Source organism: Planococcus citri, chromosome 5 (genome assembly GCF_950023065.1).
Source record: "Planococcus citri chromosome 5, ihPlaCitr1.1, whole genome shotgun sequence".
Taxonomy (NCBI): Eukaryota; Metazoa; Arthropoda; class Insecta; order Hemiptera; family Pseudococcidae; genus Planococcus; species Planococcus citri.
This window is the reverse complement of record NC_088681.1, coordinates 60,404,298-60,425,730: the sequence shown is the minus strand read 5'-3', so window position 1 is coordinate 60,425,730 and position 21,433 is coordinate 60,404,298. Positions and strand designations below refer to the sequence as shown.

General features: G+C 33.7%; 2 protein-coding genes across 7 annotated transcripts in view; both read left to right on the top strand.

Moving 5' to 3' along the window:
- Positions 1-3,753, top strand: part of LOC135847618 (uncharacterized) — a 41,269-nt gene extending 37,516 nt beyond the window's left edge. The window contains exon 2 of the mRNA XM_065367249.1: positions 1,461-3,753. Coding sequence (XP_065223321.1) covers positions 1,500-3,329 — 1,830 coding nt within the window. The 5' untranslated portion in view covers positions 1,461-1,499 and the 3' untranslated portion in view covers positions 3,330-3,753. The remainder of the gene's footprint in view (positions 1-1,460) is intronic.
- Positions 3,754-6,758: 3,005 nt separating this feature from the next.
- Positions 6,759-21,433, top strand: part of LOC135849442 (uncharacterized) — a 53,346-nt gene continuing 38,671 nt past the window's right edge. For 5 of the 6 annotated variants that reach the window (XM_065369886.1, XM_065369885.1, XM_065369884.1 and 2 more), the window contains exon 1: positions 6,759-7,188. Coding sequence is in view for 1 of the 6 variants with exons in the window: in XM_065369888.1 (XP_065225960.1) it covers positions 18,032-19,366 (1,335 nt within the window). In the remaining 5 variants the exon portion in view is untranslated. Of the gene's footprint in view, positions 7,189-17,983; positions 19,739-21,433 lie in introns of those variants that run through there. The other variant, XM_065369888.1, reaches the window with a different exon arrangement.

Here is a 21,433-nt window from a genome sequence, read left to right as displayed (position 1 = left end):
GCGAATAATTCATCAACTATATTCGTTCGCGAATGATTTACTAATAACTGAAAAATTCGTTCGTGAATGATTTACCAAAAATTAATCGTATGAATTGATTCGTTCGCCAATGATTCATTATTTATGAATCAATTCGTTCGCAAATAATTCACAAAAAATAATTCAATTCGTTCGTGAAATGATTCACCAAAAATTGAGTAAATGAATCTATTCGTTCGCGAACGAGTCACTCATACGAATCAATTCGTTCGCGAATGATTCATCAAAAATTGAGTATATGAATCGATTCGTTCGCGAACGAGTCACTTATATGAATCAATTCGTTCGCGAATGATTCATCAAAAATTGAGTATATGAATCGATTCGTTCGCGGGTGAGTCACTTATATGTATAAATCAATTCGTCCGCGAATGATTCACCAAAAATTTAGTAAATGAATCGATTCGTTCGCGAACGAGTCACGTATACGAATCAATTAGTTCGCGAATGATTCATCAAAAACTGAGTAAATGAATCGATTCGTTTGCGAACAAGTCACTTATACGAATCAATTCGTTCGCGAATGATTCAGTGAATATTGATCAACTCGTTCGCGAATGATTCATCTAGAAATCAATCAATTTGTTCAATGGCCAAAATCGTTCGTAAATGATTCTATTCGATTGTAAACAGATCAATTATTGCTGTACAAGTATTTTAAAAAAAGCGAATCAATTTGTTCGTAAAATATTTTTAGTCAGTTAACGTGAGTGTTTTTTTATAACTGAAGAAATATCCAGCTCGAAGAGATATGAAAAAAAATTAACCCCCCCCCCCCGAAACGTCTTCTTAAATTGAAATATGGGATGCGTAAGTACCTATCGAAAATTGGAAAAAATGTTCAGGAAGATTGCATGGTCTGGAAAACCTGGAAAATACAGGGAAAATGACTTGCCAGAAATAATGGACACGCTGAAAAGCCTGCAAATCATTGGAAAAAGGTTAATTTCTGATGAAATCACAAAAAATACTTTTTTCAAAATTTCACTTTTTTTGAAAATATTACCCTGTGAAAAAAATTTGACTTTATCAATTATTTGTTCTGTGCGTATGGGAGGAGGGAGAATTGAGTTGAAAGCATTTTGAAAATTTTGTTGAAAAAAGTAGTGATTTTTTCAACAACAAAAAATCCGTTAGATTCTATAATGCCTCTGTATACCTAGGTACTTTTACCCAAAATTATGCTGATTTCATACGGAATGATCCCCCATTATTGTAGTTCAAATTTAACGAGTGTTTTAATATTGAAACTTCTCTGCTGAAAAGTATATCACGATTGAAATTGAAAAATCGATTTTGGGGAATAGTGAACGAAATTTTTTTCATTCGTCACCAAAACAAACCGTATTTTATTTTCCTTGCCTATCAATTTCCGGCCAGCTGCTCTCTTCATCGAATTAATTCGCTCGTTACGATTGCAGGTTTTAATTTGTACCAGTTCAGAATCAAGAATCTCAGAAATGGATGAGATAGTACCTGTTGTGTATGATATCGCTCAACCGACTCCAGTATCCTTGAAAGATCTATCAGCCATCGCAATTAGCCTGGAAATCTGGCGTAATGAAATTCGCAAACACCGAACGAACGACACTTTAGGAAGATTTGATCCACTCACGTTGAATATATCGTCAAAAACTGTACTCCCTGATTTGCCATCAGTAATTTACGATGTTGTCGACGAATATATCTCAAGATTTGGGCCTTCAATGGATGACTGGCTTAGTGTACACTTCAACAGTATATTCGATCGATTCGACAGACACGATGACTATGCTAACTCTGTTTTGGAAGACTTCGACGATTTCGTCGCTGACTATAGTGGCACTATCCATTATGTGAGAACAGCGAAACGCATGATGGTTTGTGATAGATTTAGTGAGGACGAAAAATTCGCTATAGCTTGTATGTATTTTTTCGAAGACGATATCACCCGAATTTGGCCATCTGTATGTGAGAGTGAGAGTTTTGACTTTGATCGTAGTACTGATTTGTCTGATTTTGAAGAATGCTCGCAATTGTATTATTGGACATGCCGTCTCAACGATGACTTGGATGAGATTCCTATCGATGAGTTTGAATACCACATGGTTGAGAATAGATCATCGCTGGAGTATTTTTGGGATCGTGTACCTCATCTTGAAAATCGAATGAGAAAAGCCATAGACACTTACAATCATGATATCAAATTGTTTGTTACGTTCGTGTTATCCAAACTTAACGATCAACAGCTCGATGAATTCGTTAGTAGAAATGGTTGCGATTTGATACTCAATCTGCTGGACCATGATCTCTGTAACTACTGGTTCCTTGAACCGACGTGGAATTTTATCAAAAATAAAATGAGTGAAAGTAATTTAAGAACATTGGTCATCAAAATGTTGAAATTCGAGCAAAAATCAGCCTTCAAAGGGTGTTCGAGTGAACTTCGGTACTGGATGTATAATTGTTCGGTAATTTGGAACAGTATCACGCCTGATTTGAAACGATCGATAGTCGAAAATATTCTATCCGACACCAGAGTATTTGAAAATACGCATTCGTTTCCACGCAGTAGACGTTTCGTCGGATTTTTATTGCTTGTTCTTTCATCGGCCACTTTTGAGCAAAGGAGGGCATTTTGGCGCGACAGTTGGCCTCATTTGATCGAAGGCACCCGAAGCGAAGATTTACTCGGAATAATGAAACTTTGCTTCGAAAACGATGAAGAAATTGCCCAAATCAAGGATAGCATTTTAGCAAAAAGTGAAAATGTGCACAACGTGTGTAGCAAGCTATTAAGTTTTGGCATGTTCGAAGAATTGAACGATTTGCTCAACTTTTATTGGCCCGAAGTCCAAGCAGCGAAAGATTACAAGCTGCAGCTTTTGCGATCAACTTTTCTCGGAGAAAAAAGCGGTATTACTCTTCCTCTGGTTAAAAGAGTCGGCGAATTTAGGGTATTTATCGACGATACTTTCAACAATAAAGATCAATCGTCAGAATTTAAGAATCAACTTATGTCGTCACCTTCAACTCCAGACAATTTATCGTCCTATCCCTGCTTAAAGAATCCTCCTATAGAAACGCTGATCACATTCGTGGATAGATTTGCTTCGGCAGAAGACACTAAACGAGTGATAAAAGAGCGTATGATTCGTCGTTTGAAGGAGTTTGTATTAATTAATCGGGAGTGTAGATATGACCGTAGGTTCGAAACAAAGCATTTTGAGCGATTTTTATCATGGTTGTTGGGAAGTTTTGATCTAGTTGGCTCATTTAAGTGGAACCATTTAAAATGCGACCAGCGTTGAGATTTCTCTGTGAAATTCAATGTCGTGAGACTACCATTGTATTTTGAAATTGAACTGTATTATATTTTGGTAATTTTTAGAAGTCAATCATGTCGAATAATTCAGGTGAATTGAGCATGTTTGATTTTCAAATATGTATACATTGGGATTTTTTTTTTTTACTTATTTTTATGCTGCTTGTTTTCCGATAATTTCCACACGAAGTGAACATAAACTGTGTAGTGATTCGCTAAAACTTTTTTTACACTTTAGTTACATTAATAAGTTTGTATTGTTATGTTATGTTTTTACATACCTGTTTGTACGTTGAATTTTTAGCCACGAGAACATACAGAGATGCATTGATACTTTTTTCATTTCTCATGAACAAATATTTTGCTCAATTGTGTAGTTTTAGTTCAATTTGTATACACAATAAATAAATACCTATAATATTATACTACGTACGTATTTTTATGATCATTTACGACTTCTTCTTCTTTCTTTTTGTTTTGAATTTGTCAATGACCAAGAAACATCTCCTATTTTCAACGAAGATTGCGAAAAAGAAAATTTTTTTCGGCCAATATTTGCCAAAAATTCGTGCGTTTCCCCAAAAATAGTCTGTCTTGATTTTTGCTTGAGATTGTCAAAATTCTCGGCTTTTTGCCAAAAATTCCAAAAAGTTTTATTTTTTGCCAATAATTGTCCAAGAGTCTTCCCTATTGCTGAAAATTTTAGCTTTTTTGCAGTTGAAAAGTCTCGATTTTTCACGTAAAATTGCCATGAGTTGCAAAGTGAAAAATCTCACTTTGAAAAAAAAATTGCAAAAAGATGTACATACTTGATTTCTTATTCTCAAAAATTGCCAATTTTTACTAAAATCATATCAAATTTTCCCAATACTTCTCACAATATTCTTCTCTTTGCTAAAATTGTCAAAATCCTGCTCTTTGCTAAAAATTGTCGATTTTTAGCAAAATTTCTAAAAATAGTCATTTTTAAAGGAAATTTCGAGTTTTTACTTTTTTTTAAAGCATTGTCCGAATGTCTCGCTTTTTGGCCAGAAACTGTAATCCTTTTCTTTGCTGCCAAAAAAATTGTCAAAAAGTCTCGATTTTTCATTTAAAAAATTTGAAATATCCAACTTATTCAAAATTAAATATGTATGTACATTTCAATTCGTAGGCTAATGCTTATTCTTTATTCTTTCTGGTGATTTTTTTCTGTATATTAAAACGTTTTGCTCGCATTTTATCATTTTTTTGACTATTTTTTAAATTTAGGTAGGTATAACTACTTTTCGATTACTTTTTTGTTAATTTTTCGAGCTTTTTCAGTAAGAAAATTACTTTTTCGGTGGAAAAATTGAGTACTAGCCCTGTCCTTGCTTCACTCGGGTCCGGTTGAACCCCCGCCCCTGAATATTGCGAACATCTTGACCATTTTAGGTAGGTAGTTACCGCGAAATCACAGGAAAACGAGTTCGAAGCTAAATTTCTTGCTGATTGGAAAATTTCAGAAAAACTGAAAAAAAAACAACTTCAAAGAACGTGTAAGTTAATTATAACGAGCGAGTTTTTTTTTTTAGTAAAATATTGTCTGGGTCAGTGCCAAACGATCATCTTACTCGTAAACAAGATTGCAGTTTTAACTTTTTGAAGCCTCCAGCGAGTTTTTAAATTCTTCCAGAAATTTGAAATCGTCCTAAAGGGCCCACAAATGAATTTTACAAAGTGCATCGGTACTTCTGAAATTAATTATTTTTGCCCCCTCCAGAACGATTTAAAATTTTTGGTAAAAATTGAAAAATCTTTGGGAACTCCAAAATGACCCAAGGGTCATTTCACGTCAATTGGACCAAGAAGTGGTAGGTGGGTTCGGCGATTTTTTTGAAATTTTGTTCAGTGGAAAGACCTTTTGAAGGGATGACCAATGGCGCAAATCGCAGCCCTCTAGCCCATTTTTAACGACAGCGAGGGGGTATCAAAGATTTCCAGTGAACCTAAAATATCATCCATTTCAGCAGTGGATTACTCGATAACCGCGATACCTACCGAAATGGACCTTTTCCCCATAGTTAGAGGTTTTGAAAGGCTTTTTGGTGATATCATAAAAATCAGTGTTGCCACTTTTTTTCGTGCAAAAAATAAGCTCAAAAATCTTCAAAACGTAGTTTTCATATCGCTCCGACTCTTAAAAATTCTGAAAAAAATATATTATAGACAACTGTTTATGCTGAACAGCATATTAAAAAATTGGGATGGTAACTTGTCGCAAATTCGCTTTAAAAAAATTTAAAGTTTGCGAAAAAATACGATTTTTTGATTTAAAACATGAAAAAACGTTTTGATCGGTAAAGTTGACCCATTTGACCGCCATTTTAACGTACCTATCTGTTGAAAAAGTTGAAAACCCCTTTTCACTCGATAAAATAAACTCATCACAAAAAAATCAAAATTCGAAAAAATTCAATTTTCAGTTCCAAACATCAAAAAAAAGTTTAAATTTATTCAGGTGTCTTATTTTGACCTCTTTCTGACGTATTTCATGAAAAAGTTGATGAAAATCACACTCGCAGCAAAAAAATAAAAATTTGTTTATTTTTTGAATTTTTTCGAATTTTGATTTTTTTGATGAGGTAATTTCACCGAGTGAAGGGGGTTTTTCAACTTTTTCAACAGATACGTAAAAATAGGGGTCAAATGAGTCAACTTCACCTACCAAAACTTTTTTTCGTGTTTTAAATCAAAAAATCACATTTTTTCGCAAACTTTAATTTTTTTTAAAATCAACTTTGCAACATGTTACAGTCCCAATTTTTTAATATGTGGTTCAGCATGAAAAGTTGTCCATAATATATTTTTTTCAGCATTTTTGAGAGTTGGAACGATATGAAAACTACGTTTTGATACTTTTTGAGTTAATTTTTTGTACGAAAAAAAGTGGCAACACTGATTTTTATGATATCACCAAAAAGCCTTTCAAAACCATTAACTATGAGAAAAAGTTCCATTTTGGTAGGTATCGCGGTTATCGAGTAATCCACTGCTGAAATGGATAAAATTTATATTCACTGAAAAATTTGACACCCCCTGGCTGCCGTTAAAAATGGGCTAGAGGGTTACGATTTGCGCCATTGGTCAACCCTTCAAAAGGTCTTTCCACTGAAAAAATTTCAAAGAAATCGCTGAACCCACCTACTACGTTCTTGGTCCAATTGACGTGGAATGACCCACTGAACTAGTAGGTAGTTTCATTTCATGAAAACGTTTAAAAAATTACCCTTGAAACGGGATTTGTAAGTTTTTTACATTTTCAAATATTCGTCTGTATCCAAAAATGAATTTTAGAATCTGAAATTTTGATTACGAAAGTTTTGGGTTTATCGAATGAGCTTTTTCGAGTTTCGATCTAGCTTGGTTTACTTTTTAGTTTTTTTGTTTTTTTTTTGTTTTGAGTGAGTGCCTCAGTTGGTAGGTGAAAAATAGTAGGTAGGTATTTCACGGTGAAAGTAGTTCATCGCGGAGTCTCTACGCACGTTTCACAGCTGCATACTTTGTCTATGCATCGATAGATTCCGAGGTTCTTCTCGAAACCACCCTCCATCCGGCATCCGTTCGTCTTTTCAAGGTCTCCGTATTCATCGTTCTCCCTTCACGTCCCTCGCCCCATGTCGGTTTGTTTAGATACTTCGCTTGTTCACTGATCTTTCATCATCATATGTTTGTAACGTGAAATGTGTTTGCTACTATGTATTCTCAACTTTCCATCATCAATATGTAGTCATTTTTTGTGAAAATTATTTAATTTTTTTCATCGATACGAATCAATTATTTGCCCTGGATCGATCCACGTTGCATCGAAACTTTATTTTCTCGTAAGTACGAATATCTCATCGTTTTCGTAATGAATAAGTAAGCTATGTTTATAAAGTACTCGTAGTCGTATTATATAGTAGAGTAGCCGAATACGAAAATCTAAAAATTATTCCATCTGAGCGAATTTACAATACAATTTTTGTATAAAGACTTCAATATCATAGAGTTCAACTGAATGGAACTGTTTGAAGTGTAAAATGTGTGCTTGTGGAAGTAAATAATATTTATATGATAAGAGATTGTTTTCAAATACTCGTTGCCGAATTCTTAAGTGGTTCTCAAGATGGTGTTGTTATGTGTATTGTTGTTATTGTTGTTTTTTTTTCGTTCGAATTGTTGTGGAAATTTACATGCACGAATGAATGTTATTGAAATCGATGAAAATCAAGTTAAAGTTTCATCTTGGAAAACATCGATACTTACTCGAATGTTGTGAAAAAACCTTAAAAATCTTGCACCAAAATTGCTCGTGATGATAGATCATTGAAAATCGAGATTCATAATTTTACTTGAAGGACAAATGAGGCTGATCTAGTGAAATAGTACTGATTTTTACTCCAATATTATGAAATTTTGTAGTACCTATTGAAATAATGGTTGTAAAATTAATTGATAATTCTGAAGTGAAGTACCTAAACAGATGCTGTGCGTTTTTCTTATAATAAAATTTGCTGTGATGTGCGAAAAAAATGATAATATTCCCAGTAAAGATGCGAGCTTGATTCCTAATTTTTTTCTAATTTTGAAAATTTTTTCAATTCGAGTTGTCAAGTTTTATGCTTGTGTTACTAGTATAGTTCTCGAGTTTTCAAATCTCGACATAAGTCATAATGATAATTTGCATTGGTAGGTAAGTATTACGAGTACCTATTCATTAATTTTACGAATGTTTTTTTAGAATCTCATTTCTCTCACGTCAATAGAGCTACATGGATCCATTTTTGCTAAAAAAAATGATGAAATTTCATGATTCAAATTTTTTTAAATCACAAACATTCCCCTAATTGCGAAAATTTTGAATTTTGTGCTGAAAATTGAAGTAGGTAAATACTTGATTATGTTCAGAGTACGAGGGTTTCAGATTGGGGGGGGGGGGTCTAGAATGTCTGAAAATGCTATGCCCGAACAACTGAGTGTGAGAAATTCAAGGATCTTTAATTCAAGAATTTAAATGAATACTCAAATTTCAGGTTAACCATTATAAGTACGTATGAGAGACTTGAAAATTGAAATGGGCCATGGGATGAGGATTGTACAATCGAGTGGAGGCGAGGGGGTTCAATTATATCTGAGATGTGATGGAGCATTGTAAAAAATTATAGCCAAAAAACAAGACGTAGAGAAAAAAATTCAAATTTTTGGGTCTATGCTTAGCCCAGTATTCCACCTCTTCTCCCCCTCACCCTTATAAAAATCCAATGTTTGAAAATTTTGAAATTTTTTCATGTTTTGAAACAAAAAGTTTCCAATTTCTTTTTGGAGGAAGGGGTTATTTTTTCAGGTGAAATTCTTCAATATCTATTGTTAGATATTTACAATTATATAAATGTAAATTACTTCATCAAGTTTTAATCACACCATAAAAAGACGGTCACAAAATAGGTATTACCCTTATTTTGAAGGAAGGTCGCCACCCATGTATTTATATCTTCCTTACCCTCCCTCTCCTTCACAAGCTTACGTGAGTGTCGAACATCTCTACCGTATCCAGAGTATTCATTTTTTAAAGGTCTTATAATCAAAAGAATTGTCGACAATTTTGGCTCGTGTAAATATCTGCTCGAATGGCCCTTCAGAGATCGAAACTGTTCTTAAACGTTGACTTCCATTTTTTTTCTCGTCTGAGGAAGTCGACGACGTGACAACAAAATAAATTGAATACTGCTTTCTCAAATGTTTGTATATTTCAAAAATTGTTTTTTTTTCAGGTCAAAATTTTTCTTCGTGGTTTGTTTTTGTGTATTTTTTTGGTTTTTGGGGTCGAAAAAGTTCGGTTTAGTTGCTGCTAAAATGACTATGAATTACCGAAATATTGATTTCCAACATTTTCGGATTACTGCTCTCACCCCCCCCCCCCCCAATAATAACCAATGCCTCAAAGATAGCAAAACTTCTTTCAAAAATTGAATCAACTTGTGGATATCCTGTATTAGGCTTTCAAGGGTGATGAGTTCGAATATGCACTTCTTTTTGTGATACGTTTGCAAAAAATTACAAAAATTTTAATCTTTTTAGCAATAGAAATGTGTTGCTTTTTTACCTAAAAATGTCAAAAATTATCGAGAAGTCTCACTTTTTGAAAAAAAAATTGCAGAAAAGTGTAGGTAATACTTATCTTTGCCAATAATTCCCAAAATTAAATTTGCTGCTTTTTGATTAAAACTGTCGAAAATTCGCTTCTTGAAAAAATGCTTGCTTTTTAGCAAAATTTCTACCGATTTTCACTTTTTTTTCAAAAGGTACTGAAAAGCCTTGCTTTTTTACGAGGGATTCTTTTTTTTATCAATAATTCCAATAATTTCCAAAAAGTCATATCTATCTGCAACTTTTTGCTAAAATTGACAAAGTCTTGCTTTTTGCCGAAAATTGTTAAAAATTCTCTCTTTTTAACAATGCATTTTTTACTTATACAAAAAAAAAATCTGGAAAGCTTTACTTTTAATAATTGTCCAAAAGTTTCGTTTTTTTTTTTTTAACCAGAATAAATGCCAAAAATGCCCTTCCTTTGTTGAAATTGTGAAAAGTCTCGTTTTATTTTGCCAAAAATTGTTTTTGTTTTGTTTTTTTCCTTTTTTTTTTAGATATTTCAAAAATTCTCTCCTTATTGCCAAAAATTGCCACAAAAAGTTTCTCTATTTTTATCAAAAAGCTTCAAAAAAACAGTTCAACTTTGTATATTTACTCGGGCATTTTTTTGTATTTTCTTTACTTGGGAGGGGGGGGGGAGACATTGAAGTTTCAAGTCCCTAATTTTCACACCCCCACCCCCCTCCCCTCTTGGCACAGTGTTCTGAGAAAAAAATCGAAGCACCTAAATTATTTTTTTATTGTTTAAATTTTTTTTTTTGAAATAAGTGTGAAAAATAACTTTTGATATAATTTAAGTACAAGGTAAGTACCTACTGAGGTACAAACTTGAATGCTTAATTTTGTATGTACTCCGATCAATTTCCAAATTTCGTCGTAATTTTTTTACGTCATTTTGAACTTTTTAAAATGAAAAATTTTGATCACTTTTTCTGCTCTTCAAGTAGGTATAGGTAATAATGTTCCATAATTGTAAAATTTCAATGTGGCAATTCGATAGATTTTGTATTTGGATAATTTTGACCAAACAAAAATTCAAAATGTTTTGAAAAAGTACCTAACCAATTTTTTTTCATTTTTTTCGAATTCTTTCATTTGTTTAGTTTATTCTATAGCAATTTTTCGATATTTTCGAACTTTCCTCAAAAAAAGTCCTGTGTTTACTCACCTATTTAATTAAAAACCAAAACTTTTCAATTTTTTTTTAAATTAAAAAATTGATTTTTTTTTTGGTAAAAATTGAGTATGAGGTCTGAACATTTTACTTTCTTAGATAACCGGGGTGACCTTTCCAAGAGAAATGTGAATTTAAAAAAAATGTTGTGATGGACTCTCCTTTTATTTATTTCATTTTGTTTTTTCTATCTATTTTGGAGAGATCTGTATTCGATTGTCAACTTTTTTGACGTATTCTTTTGACATGAGGTTTACTCACAATTTTAGCAATTTTGACTCGAAAATCGAGAAATGTTCACGAAATATTTCATTTTGTTTTGTGATTTTCTTTACCTGCTGTGTGGGGGGAAACTCAATACAGATAGTTTAACATTACTTGGGGATCGATGAACATTTTCATTTTTTTCGAAAATAAAAACCACGTACGATGATATTGAAAACTGCCATTTTCAAAAAATTCACATGTGGCGTAGCTTTATCGATATACGATGATATCATATTTTTGTTACACAGCATCGAGTAATTCGACCATTGCACTTTTAGGTTGGGTTCGCACCAGAATCTATTTGCAGTCAAGAACCAGAGACCTATATAGACATGGCTGAAATAACTTCTGCCGTGTTTGATATTATTCATCCGTCTCCGGTATCACTTAAAGATCTATCAGCAATCGCAGTAAGCCTCGGAATATGGCGCTGTAAAATGAATAAATATCGCAGAAAAGATAAATTGCGTAAATTTAGTCCAAACGATAAACGCATATCGTTGAAAGCTATGCTTCCTGATTTACCTTCGTCGATTTATGATACGATTCGAAAATATGTTGTAAAATTTGGTCATTCGTTGGATTCCTGGCTGATGAGTCATTTCCAGAATATATTCCATTTTCACGACCGTCATCAAACAGAAATTTTGGAATACTTCGATGATTTCGTGTGCGATTACAATGGCACCATTCACTATACTAGAACAGCCGAACGTATGATGCGTTGTACTATACTGAAGGAGTCCGAGTTGGAGTTATTCAGAATAGCTTGTACGTATTTTTTCGAAGACGATATCAGACGAATTTGGCCAAATGTGTGCACATCGATGGACTTGGAAGATCTCTCTTTGAACAATTCCCCGCAATTGTATTACTGGGTATGCTATCTCAGAAACGAATTGAATAAGATTTGCTTCGATCCAGGGGTCTATAATTCGTTGGACGAAGCGCTGCTCGGGTCATGCATGATGGCTAATAATAGACCATCGATGGAATACTTTTGGTTTCGAGTACCTTCAGAGAATCGTTTACGAGCCGCGTTTATCCCTTATTCGCGACAGGTAGGATCGTTCGTTAGGTTCATTTTACCTAAACTGAACGATGCGCAGCTCGATGAATTTGTTAAAAAGGCAGGTAGGAGATTGATGTTCGAGTTGACATTGACGAACAGTCTTCAATGCGACGAAGGACTATTTTCACCTACTTTGACGCACATTAGGAGCAGAATGAGCGAAAGTGACTTCGATATAATTATTTGCGAATTGTTGTCACTCGAGTCTGGTAACTTCAAACAAAATCGCAACATCGAACCCGAACATTGGACGTATTTTTGTTCTGAAATTTGGAACTGTGTTTCGCCTGATTTGAAACGATCGATATTGAAAAAAGCTCCGCTTCAATGTGTTGTATTTTTTACTGACCATGAGATGTCTTATTTTGAAATTGTTACTGGTAAGAGGCGCATCGAGTTCCTTTTGATTATACTCTCGTCTGCCACTTCTGAGGAGAGAAGCAAATATTGGCGTGATTGCTGGCGTGGTTTGCTCGCCAATATACGAAACAGAGATTTTAAACGAATGATGCAAGTGTGTTTTGAATATGATGAAGATAAAATTGCTCGTTTTAAGAGGCAATATATTCGTTATTTTCCTACTAAGTAGATCGAATGATTTGGGGGATTTTTGTTTTGTTGTAACATGAAATGATGCAAACATCGAGAAATTGTTTGCCAGAATTTATTTGATTGCGTCTATTTGTGGCGGAGGAAGCTTTTTTGATACACTGATGATCAAAAAGGATAAAAATTTCGAGTATTCATCGATAGTGATAAGATAATGGTTTTAATAGCACTTGAAATACCCTGTGTTTTAATACTCAGCTTACTCGTATCGTCTAAAATGTTTATTGGCTATCATTGCCTCATATCTTCTGTTCGTGGGCAATATCGAGCCCATTAATGTTTATTTTACTGTTTTCTTCAATACCTTGTTACTAAAGAAATGTTATAGGTATGTAATTATAAATGTACAAAATAAACTCCCATTTTAATAGAAATTCGTTATTTTTTTTAAAAAGTTGAGTTAGATGAAGTTTGTTTTGAGATTTTGCTTCGTTATGAAAACCCATTTAAAAGGTAATATTCTACTGTTTTGTTGCTGGAGAGGGAAGGGGAGGGGTTTGAAAAGTCTCACCTCCCGTAAAATTGTTGTACCTCGTGAGAAAGTAATTTCCAATTGATTTTTTTTTTTGATTTTCCCTTGAATGCACCTGCTTCCTCTCCCAGTTGAAAAAAACAACAGAATCGAAAATTTCATTCCATTCGTAGGTAGAGAGTTTCCTCAAAAAAATACTTACACCAGTCTTCCTATAGAAATGTTGGTCTCTCTATAATCTCCCTCCAGGGACCTTCAATAAAAAAAAATAAAATGAAGGAAAAATCGGAGAAAAATTTTCCATGTTTGTGTGAGAATTTCTCTAAAAAATAACCTTTTTGGAGAAAATTTCCTTTTTTTGTATTTTCTAAAAAAAATTTTCCAACTCTGAGGGCTTTATATAAGAAGGCCAACCACCAACTTATGTTCAATTTTTAATTTTTTTTTTTAAAATTTTTGAGGCTCTGTAATACGTACTAGGGCCAACTTTTTTAAAGGATCGAAGCGGTTTCTTCTTGAAATGAGAATTTATAGGGAAATTATGGCACATAGGTAAATTTATAATTTTGGAATATTTTCGCCAAATGTAGCATAATTTTGTTAGAAGTGTTTTGGGGGAGGGGCTGTTGATGATATCAGTATTTTCTGGACGCCCAGTGATGATTTTTTTTCTTGGGAAAGGAGGAGCGGTTTCTCGGAAAAATTCTGACAAGTACCACCTACACCTACATTATTAATATCTTTTTTAAAATGAGGGAGGGGGGGTCTCGACATCACCTAATTTTCATTTTTAAGGGAGGTGGTCTGAAATTTTTTAAGAGTTACATAAATAAGCTTAGATTTTGTTACAATTGAAAAAAAAATATAATTATATCTGCCCTACCTCTTTACCTTTGATAAGAAATTGATGAAAAATTAACATCTTTAATTTTAGCTCAAACCAGTGTTAGTTGTTTAAAACGCGATCGTTTAAAACATTGTTTAAAACAGCCATTTTAAATGCCGAGAAAAAAACATTGTTGTTTAAAACATAATTTCTATTTAAAACTGTTTTTATTGTTTAAAACTTGTTTTTTTTAGACCTCGTTTTTTTTTGTTTTTTTTTTTTCAATTATTTCGAGATTTTTGACCATAAAAATATTTTTAAAAAAATTAAAAAATGATGTTTTTTTACACGGATTTTACAAGAATCCATTATCTAAATTATGGATTTTACAAGAATCCATAATCTGAAATCTGGGACTCCAGCTGGATTGTCAGTTCATTTCTGATAAAGTAAAATCTAAATTCTAAAATCCATTCCTATAATCTACTACCTGAAGTACTACCCCAGTAGATTATGGATTTTCAAAAACTTATTTTGTATTATTTTTTGTAAAAAAAAAATCCATAGATTATGCAAAATCCATAGTACATATACATACCAAAACCTAAAGGCAGTATACTTTTTGAATTTTATTTACATTTTTTGATTGAACAAGAACAATAAAATCAAACAAAGTTACAAAGTACCAAAAAAGTCTGAAAAAAAAAACAAAAGAACTGAATCTGAAACCACATTTGAATCGGTGAGTATGGAAAGGTAACAAGTCACATTTTTGAAAAAAAATTTTTTGCGGAAATGGGGGTTTCAAAGTACGGCGGATCGACTGGTGATGTCAGATTTCCGGAAAACTGCCGGAAAAGTGGTATTTGGGCGCAGAAAAAGGGCGGATCCGCATTTATGACTTTTTTGTAAAATGTTTTAAATTCCTTGAAAAATAACTAACATTTTTGAGAAGACCATTTTTTGAAATTTAAGTTAATCTCTGAACTGAAAAATGATGAAAAAATTAACAACTTCGGCAAAAAGTCTTAGAACTCAAGGGGTTTTTGGTCAATTTAAACGAGATAGCAGTCTAAATGATGTACTTAGATGTAGAATCAAGCCCCATTCGTGCCCGAGAAAAAAGAAATTTTGTCGATTGGGTGCAGGAAGGGTCTAAGTCCCATTTGTTTAGGCAGCAACAGCACCGGCGCACGTGAATATTTTTTTTTGGAAACTGCGCTAAAAGTTGTGTCTTGGGGTCCTCTTTCAATGACCTGAAGCATGTTTACTAAAATTTTTTGATTTTTGAATGAATCAGTTTTTTGTTATTCCTGAAAAACGCAAAAATGGACTTATCCCCTTTCCATACTCACCGATTCATTTACACATTGAAAAAAACGAAAGTTTTTGTTTTAAACGTGTTTTAAAAACGTTTAAAACAGGTCAAATTTTACACTTGAATTTGGGTTTAAAACAAAAAATTTGTTTTAAACATACAAAAAAAAAACTGTTTTTTGTTTTATTTCAAAAAAACGTTTTTTTTTCAACACTGGCTTGAAACTTACACTTCAAAAAAAATATATTTCCACAAGTTTTTTTACCCATGCATAAAAATAAAAGACGTTTTTTAAAGAAAAAAGTGCAGAGAATTCAGCAACCACTCAGAAAAAGTTTTGAACTGGATAAAAGTAAATCCAAAGAGCATACGGGGCCCAAATTTCATGGACTCAAAGGAATTTTTCGATTTTTAATGAATTTTTAATTATTAATTCATTCATTCAAAAAAAATCAAAATTTTACCAAATTGGCCTAGAAAGCTGAAATTTGATATTCATCCTATTTTCGACCCTCCGAATTGAATGGAACCAGTTTATAGCTGTTTTGAGTAGTTCTAGAGCCTTCCGCAATTTTTTTAATGTTGAAATTTCCGCAAGAATTTCACATACTTAAAAAAGTTGCGAAGTTGGAATTTATATCTATGTACTTTATATCCTTATTATAACTCATGCAAAGTCAACTGGAAATGGTTTTAGGTGGCTTTGGAGCCTCTATTTTTTTTTTGTTGGAAATTTCAGCTCCCCAAAAAATGTTACGAAATCTTTCGAAATGTACTTCAACACGTATGAACGTGTTCAATACATGATCGATTATGCATCATTCTTCCAAAATCAGTTTCCTTACCTTCAATTCAGAAACACTTTGCGGAAATTCGAGCTCTCAAAAATTGATCGGAGCTTCCAAAACTGCTCAATCGATTCGTCGGGTCAAAAATGTGTTATTTGAGTACCAATTTTCAGCTTTCTAGGTATATAAATTTGATGAAATTTCGTTTTTTATTTTTAAAGTGGCCACGTCGTCTGCGTGTTGTTGGATGGCCATTGTTGGATTTCAGAAATTTTACAGTGGCCACATCCGAGCGAAAAATTGCGATTTTCAAAAATAAATTTTGCTCGCGAATTTGATTTATTTTCATTTTTTCTAAAATGAAGTGTTCAACAAAGTAGATATTCGAAATTCTCTCTACTTTCGATTGTATGTGATTTTGAAGCCAGCATGTGATGATCTACAATACATATAGCTTTCCAGGATGCACTTATGTGATAAAGGTAGGCACATTTTGGCACTTAGCTTATGCCAAGTTTCAACTTTTCTTGTCAACAAGGTAGTATAGTGGAGGGGTGGGAATTGACAATTTTTTCTTATGTTCAGAAAACCACGAAACATCCAGATTTTTCTGCTTAGAATTGCTTCAGGACATTGATTCCTGTATACGCTGAAGAACATTTGATTTGCTGTCGATTGATTTGTATTTCAGCAATTTTTTTACTGCCTCTCTCTAACCCCCTCCCCTCAAATCCAAATAAAAACATCCTACGTACCAAAATTTAGATCTCTGCTAAAATCATTCCTATTCCACCCCCCCCCCCCCCCCCAAACAAATCAAACACCAAACCCATTGAAATTCTTCTTGAAAGTTTCTCATAAAGATGAAAATACATTGTAGATTTTCATAAGTCTTTAAACTGATAACACCGTACATTAAAAATAAAATGGAAAAATTTTCATAGTCGGGGATCCCGAATAAGGATCTTTTGCACTCTCGTCCCCCGTCGATCATTCGGGACAACTTTTTTCTTAGAGAGAGAATCCTAAGGAACATTTTTAGCCCTTGTCCTCAAAAAACAAAATGGCTCTACTTACAAAATGACGGCCATTTTGACTGACAGGTCAGCCGAAATCGCAGATTTTGCGTTCCAACATAGGACTTGCCCCGAATTTTTCAATTTGTACAAAGGTAGATCGAAAGTTTAGGCAAATATTTATCACCTGTCAAAATTTCAAGTGCCAAAGTGACTTTTTCGATTTTTGGTGAATTTACGAAAATCAAATTTAGGCCAAAAATGAGGGAAAAAATTAAAATGTTACCAAAGTGACCAAGAAAGCTGAAATTTCGGATGTACCTACCCTATTTTTGACATGCCAAATCGATTGGAAACTGTTTCAAACTGTTTTGAGGAGTTCAGGAGCCTCCAGCAGATTTTTGAAACCCGAAATTCCAGTTTGGAGCCTCCAACAACTTTTTAAAAGGTTGTAGAAACCAAAATTTTTTGAGTTTTTTTTATTAATAAAGTGATTTTTTTTTTTGATAAAAATTGAGTATGAGGCCTGAACATTTACTTTCTCAGATGGCCGGGTGATTTTTCCTCTAAAAGTGGAAATTTTGATTGAATTCCCTTCTATTTATTTCATTTTGTTTTTTTTTCTCTATATATTTTGGAGGAATCTGTACTCGATTGTCAACTTTCGACGTATTCTTTTGCATGGTCGAGATGTTATTTTTTTTGACATGAGGTTAACTCATAATTTTAGCAATTTTGACTTGAAAATTCATTTTGTTTTGTGATTTTTTTAACCCGCTGTGGAGGAGGAACTCAGAACAGATAGTTCAACATTACTTGGAAATCGGTGAAGATTTTCATTTTTTTCGAGTTCTGAAAAATTGGACAAACTATTGTGTAAAATCTGATTAAGTGATTGGATTTTTTTTTTCACAGCATCGATTAATTCAACTATTGCACTTTTAGGTTCGCGTCGAAATCGATTGCAGTCAAGAACTAGAGTACATACTAGACATGGTTGAAATAACTTCTGCCGTGTTTGATATTATTCATCCATCTCCAGTATCGCTCAAAGATCTATCAGCAATCGCAGTTAGCCTAGGAATATGGCAGTGTAAATTGAATCAACATGGTGGAAGATATAAACTGCTTATATTTACTGCAAATGGTGAACCTATCTGGTTGAAAGCTATGCTTCCTGATTTGCCTTCGGAGATTTATAATATAATTCGAAAATATGTTGTAAAATTTGGTCATTCATTGTATTCCTGGGTGATTAGTCATTTCCGGAGTATATTCCATTTTCACGACCGTCATCGAACAGAAAATATTTTAGAATACATTGACGATTTCGTGTGCGATTACGATGGAAATATTCACTATGCTAGAACAGCCGAACGTATGATGCGTCGTAGTATATTGAACGAGTCCGAGTTATTCAGAATAGCTTGTACGTATTTTTTCGAAGACGATATCAGACGAATTTGGCCAAATGTGTGCACAACGGTGAACTTGGAAGGTCTCTCTTTGAACAATTTCCCGCAATTGTATTACTGGGTACGCTATCTCAGAAACGAATTGAATAAGATTGTTTTCGATCCAGGGGTCTATAATTCGTTGGACGAAGCGTTGCTCGGGTCCTGCATGATGGCTAACAATAGACCATCGATGGAATACTTTTGGTTTCGAGTACCTTTAGAGAATCGTTTAAGAGCTGCATTGATTCCTTATGCGAAACCGGGTCTCGCTAGATCGTTTGTTAGGTTCATTTTACCTAAACTGAACGATGCACAGCTGGATGAATTTGTTAAAAAGGAAGGTTGGAAATTGATGTACGAGTTGACATTGACGGGCAGTGGTCAATGCGACGAAGGACTATTTTTACCAACTTTGACGCACATCAGGAGCAAAATGAGCCAAAGTGATTTCTTACAACTTACCTTTAAAATGCTGAAACTCGAGACCGATGACTTCGAAGAAAACTGGGGGAGCCAACCGAAGTATTGGGTATATTTCTGTTCTGAAATTTGGAACTGTGTTTCGCCTGATTTGAAACGATTGATAGTGGAAAGAGCTTTGTTAGAAAGTGGAGGTCTATATTATGTTAATAGCCACGGTCTGCCTTATTTTAAACTTATTATTGATGACAGGCGCATCGAGTTCTTTTTGATTGTTCTCTCGTCTGCCACTTCTGAGGAGAGAAGCAAATATTGGAGTAGATGCTGGCGTGATTTGCTCGTAGACTTACGAGACAGAGATTTTAAACGAATGATGCGTTTGTGTTTTGAAAATGAAGATGAGATTGCTCGTTTCAAAAGAAATCATAAACGTTATTTTCCTACTAAGTAGATTGAATAATTTGGTGGATTTTTGTTTTGTTGTAATATGAAATGATGCAAACAACGAGAAAATTGGTTGCCAGACTTTATTTGATTGTCTCTTTGTGGCGGAGAAAGCTTTTTTTGATACAGTGATGATCAAGATGGACAACAATGTCGAGTATTCATCGATGCTGATATTGCTGATGAAGGTTTTAATAGCAAAATTGAAATGTCCTGTGTTTTAATAATCAACTTACTCGTGTCGTCTAAAATGTTTATTGGCTATCATGTCCATGGGCAATATCGAGCCCATTAATGTTTATTCAACTTTTTTCTTAAACACATTGTTGCTAAAGAAATGTTATTGTACAAAATAAACTCCCATTTTAATAGCAATTCGTTATTTTTTTTTTTTAAATTTAGAGTTACATCGAGTTTGTTTTGAGACTTGCCTTCATGAAAACCCATTTAAAAAAGTAATATTCTACTGTTTTGTAGCTGGAGAGGGGAGGGGAGGGGAGGGGTTTGAAAAGTCTCACCTCCCGTAAAATTGTTGTACCTCGTGAGAAAGTAATTTCCAATAGACCGGTTCATGGTGAGATATTCGGTTTTAATAAGCGTACGGGTACAGCGTGAATTTAACTAATATTTCGTAGTCGAAGCGTTTTTTCTTTCGTTGTGTGAGGGTTCACCGGGTTCACCGGGACAACTTTTGCATAGAAAAACAATGCTTAGACACCCACTATATTCACACAACACTCGTACGCGAACGGGTCTATTAATTTTTTTTTATTTTCTCTTAAATGCACCTGCCTCCTCTCCCAGTTGAAAAAAACAACTGATTTCATTCCATTCATAGAGAGTTCTTTCAAAAAAAACTTACACTAGTCTTCCTAGAAATGTTGGTCTCTCTATGATCATCTCCCCCTCCACCTTCAATAAAAAAATCAAATTGAAGGAAAATGGGGGGGGGGAATTTTCAATGTTTGTGTGAGAATTTCTCTGAAAAATAACCTTTTTGGAGATTTCCTTTTTTCATATTTTTTTTAAAATTTTGCGAAGTCTGAGGGCTTTAAGCTATACAGAAAGTCCAACCACCAACGTATGTTCATTTTTAAAAAATTGTTTTCAATTTTTGAGGCTCTGTACAGGTATACGAGGGCCAACTTTTTTAAATGATCGAAGTGGTTTCTTCTTGAAATGAGATTTTATAGGGAAATTCTGTCACATAGATTTATAATTTTGGAATATTTTCGCCATCGTCAAATGTAGCATAATTCTGTTGGGGCTGTTTATGAGATCAGTATTTTCTGGATGGCCAGTGATGATATTTTTGTTGGGAAATGAGGAACGGTTTTTCGGAAACATTCTGACTGGTACCACCTACATTACTATTAATTTTTTCTAAAACATTTTCAACGGCATCTTTGATTTTTTTGAACTGATGGGGGAGGGGGGTTCTCGGCATCACCTAATTTTCATTTATAAGGGAGGGGGTCTGAAGTTTTTTAAGAGTCGTAAGGTTAGAGTTTGTTTCAATTTTTAAAAAATATACCTCCTACACCTCTTTACCTTTGATAAAAAATTGATGAAAAATTAACAATAGCTTGAAATTTTTTTGAAATTTTTGTCGACAAATCATAATATTGGTGGTTTTTTTTCATTTGAGATAGGGATAGGTATTTTTTTCTCTAATTTTAGCTCAAAACTTACACTTTGAAAATAATATTTCCAGAAGTTTTTTTTAACCATGCATAAAAATAAAAGACGTTTTTTAAAGAAAAAAGTGCAGTGTGCAGAGAATTCGGCAACCACTCAGAAAACGTTCTGAACTGGACAAAAGTAAATCCAAATCGTTGGTATAGCTCCAGCACATTTTAAAACCACCTCCAGTAAATCAGCCTGTTGAAATTAGAATGTAAAATGAATTATAGCGTTGCAACTTTTTTAAGTAGAATTTTTCGGAAATTTGAGCTCTCAATAATTCGTGGGAGCTTCCAAAACTGCTCAATACGGCTTGAAACCATTTCCAATCGATTCGTCGGGTCAAAAATGGACTATTTGAATACCAACTTTCAGCTTTCTAGGTGAATTT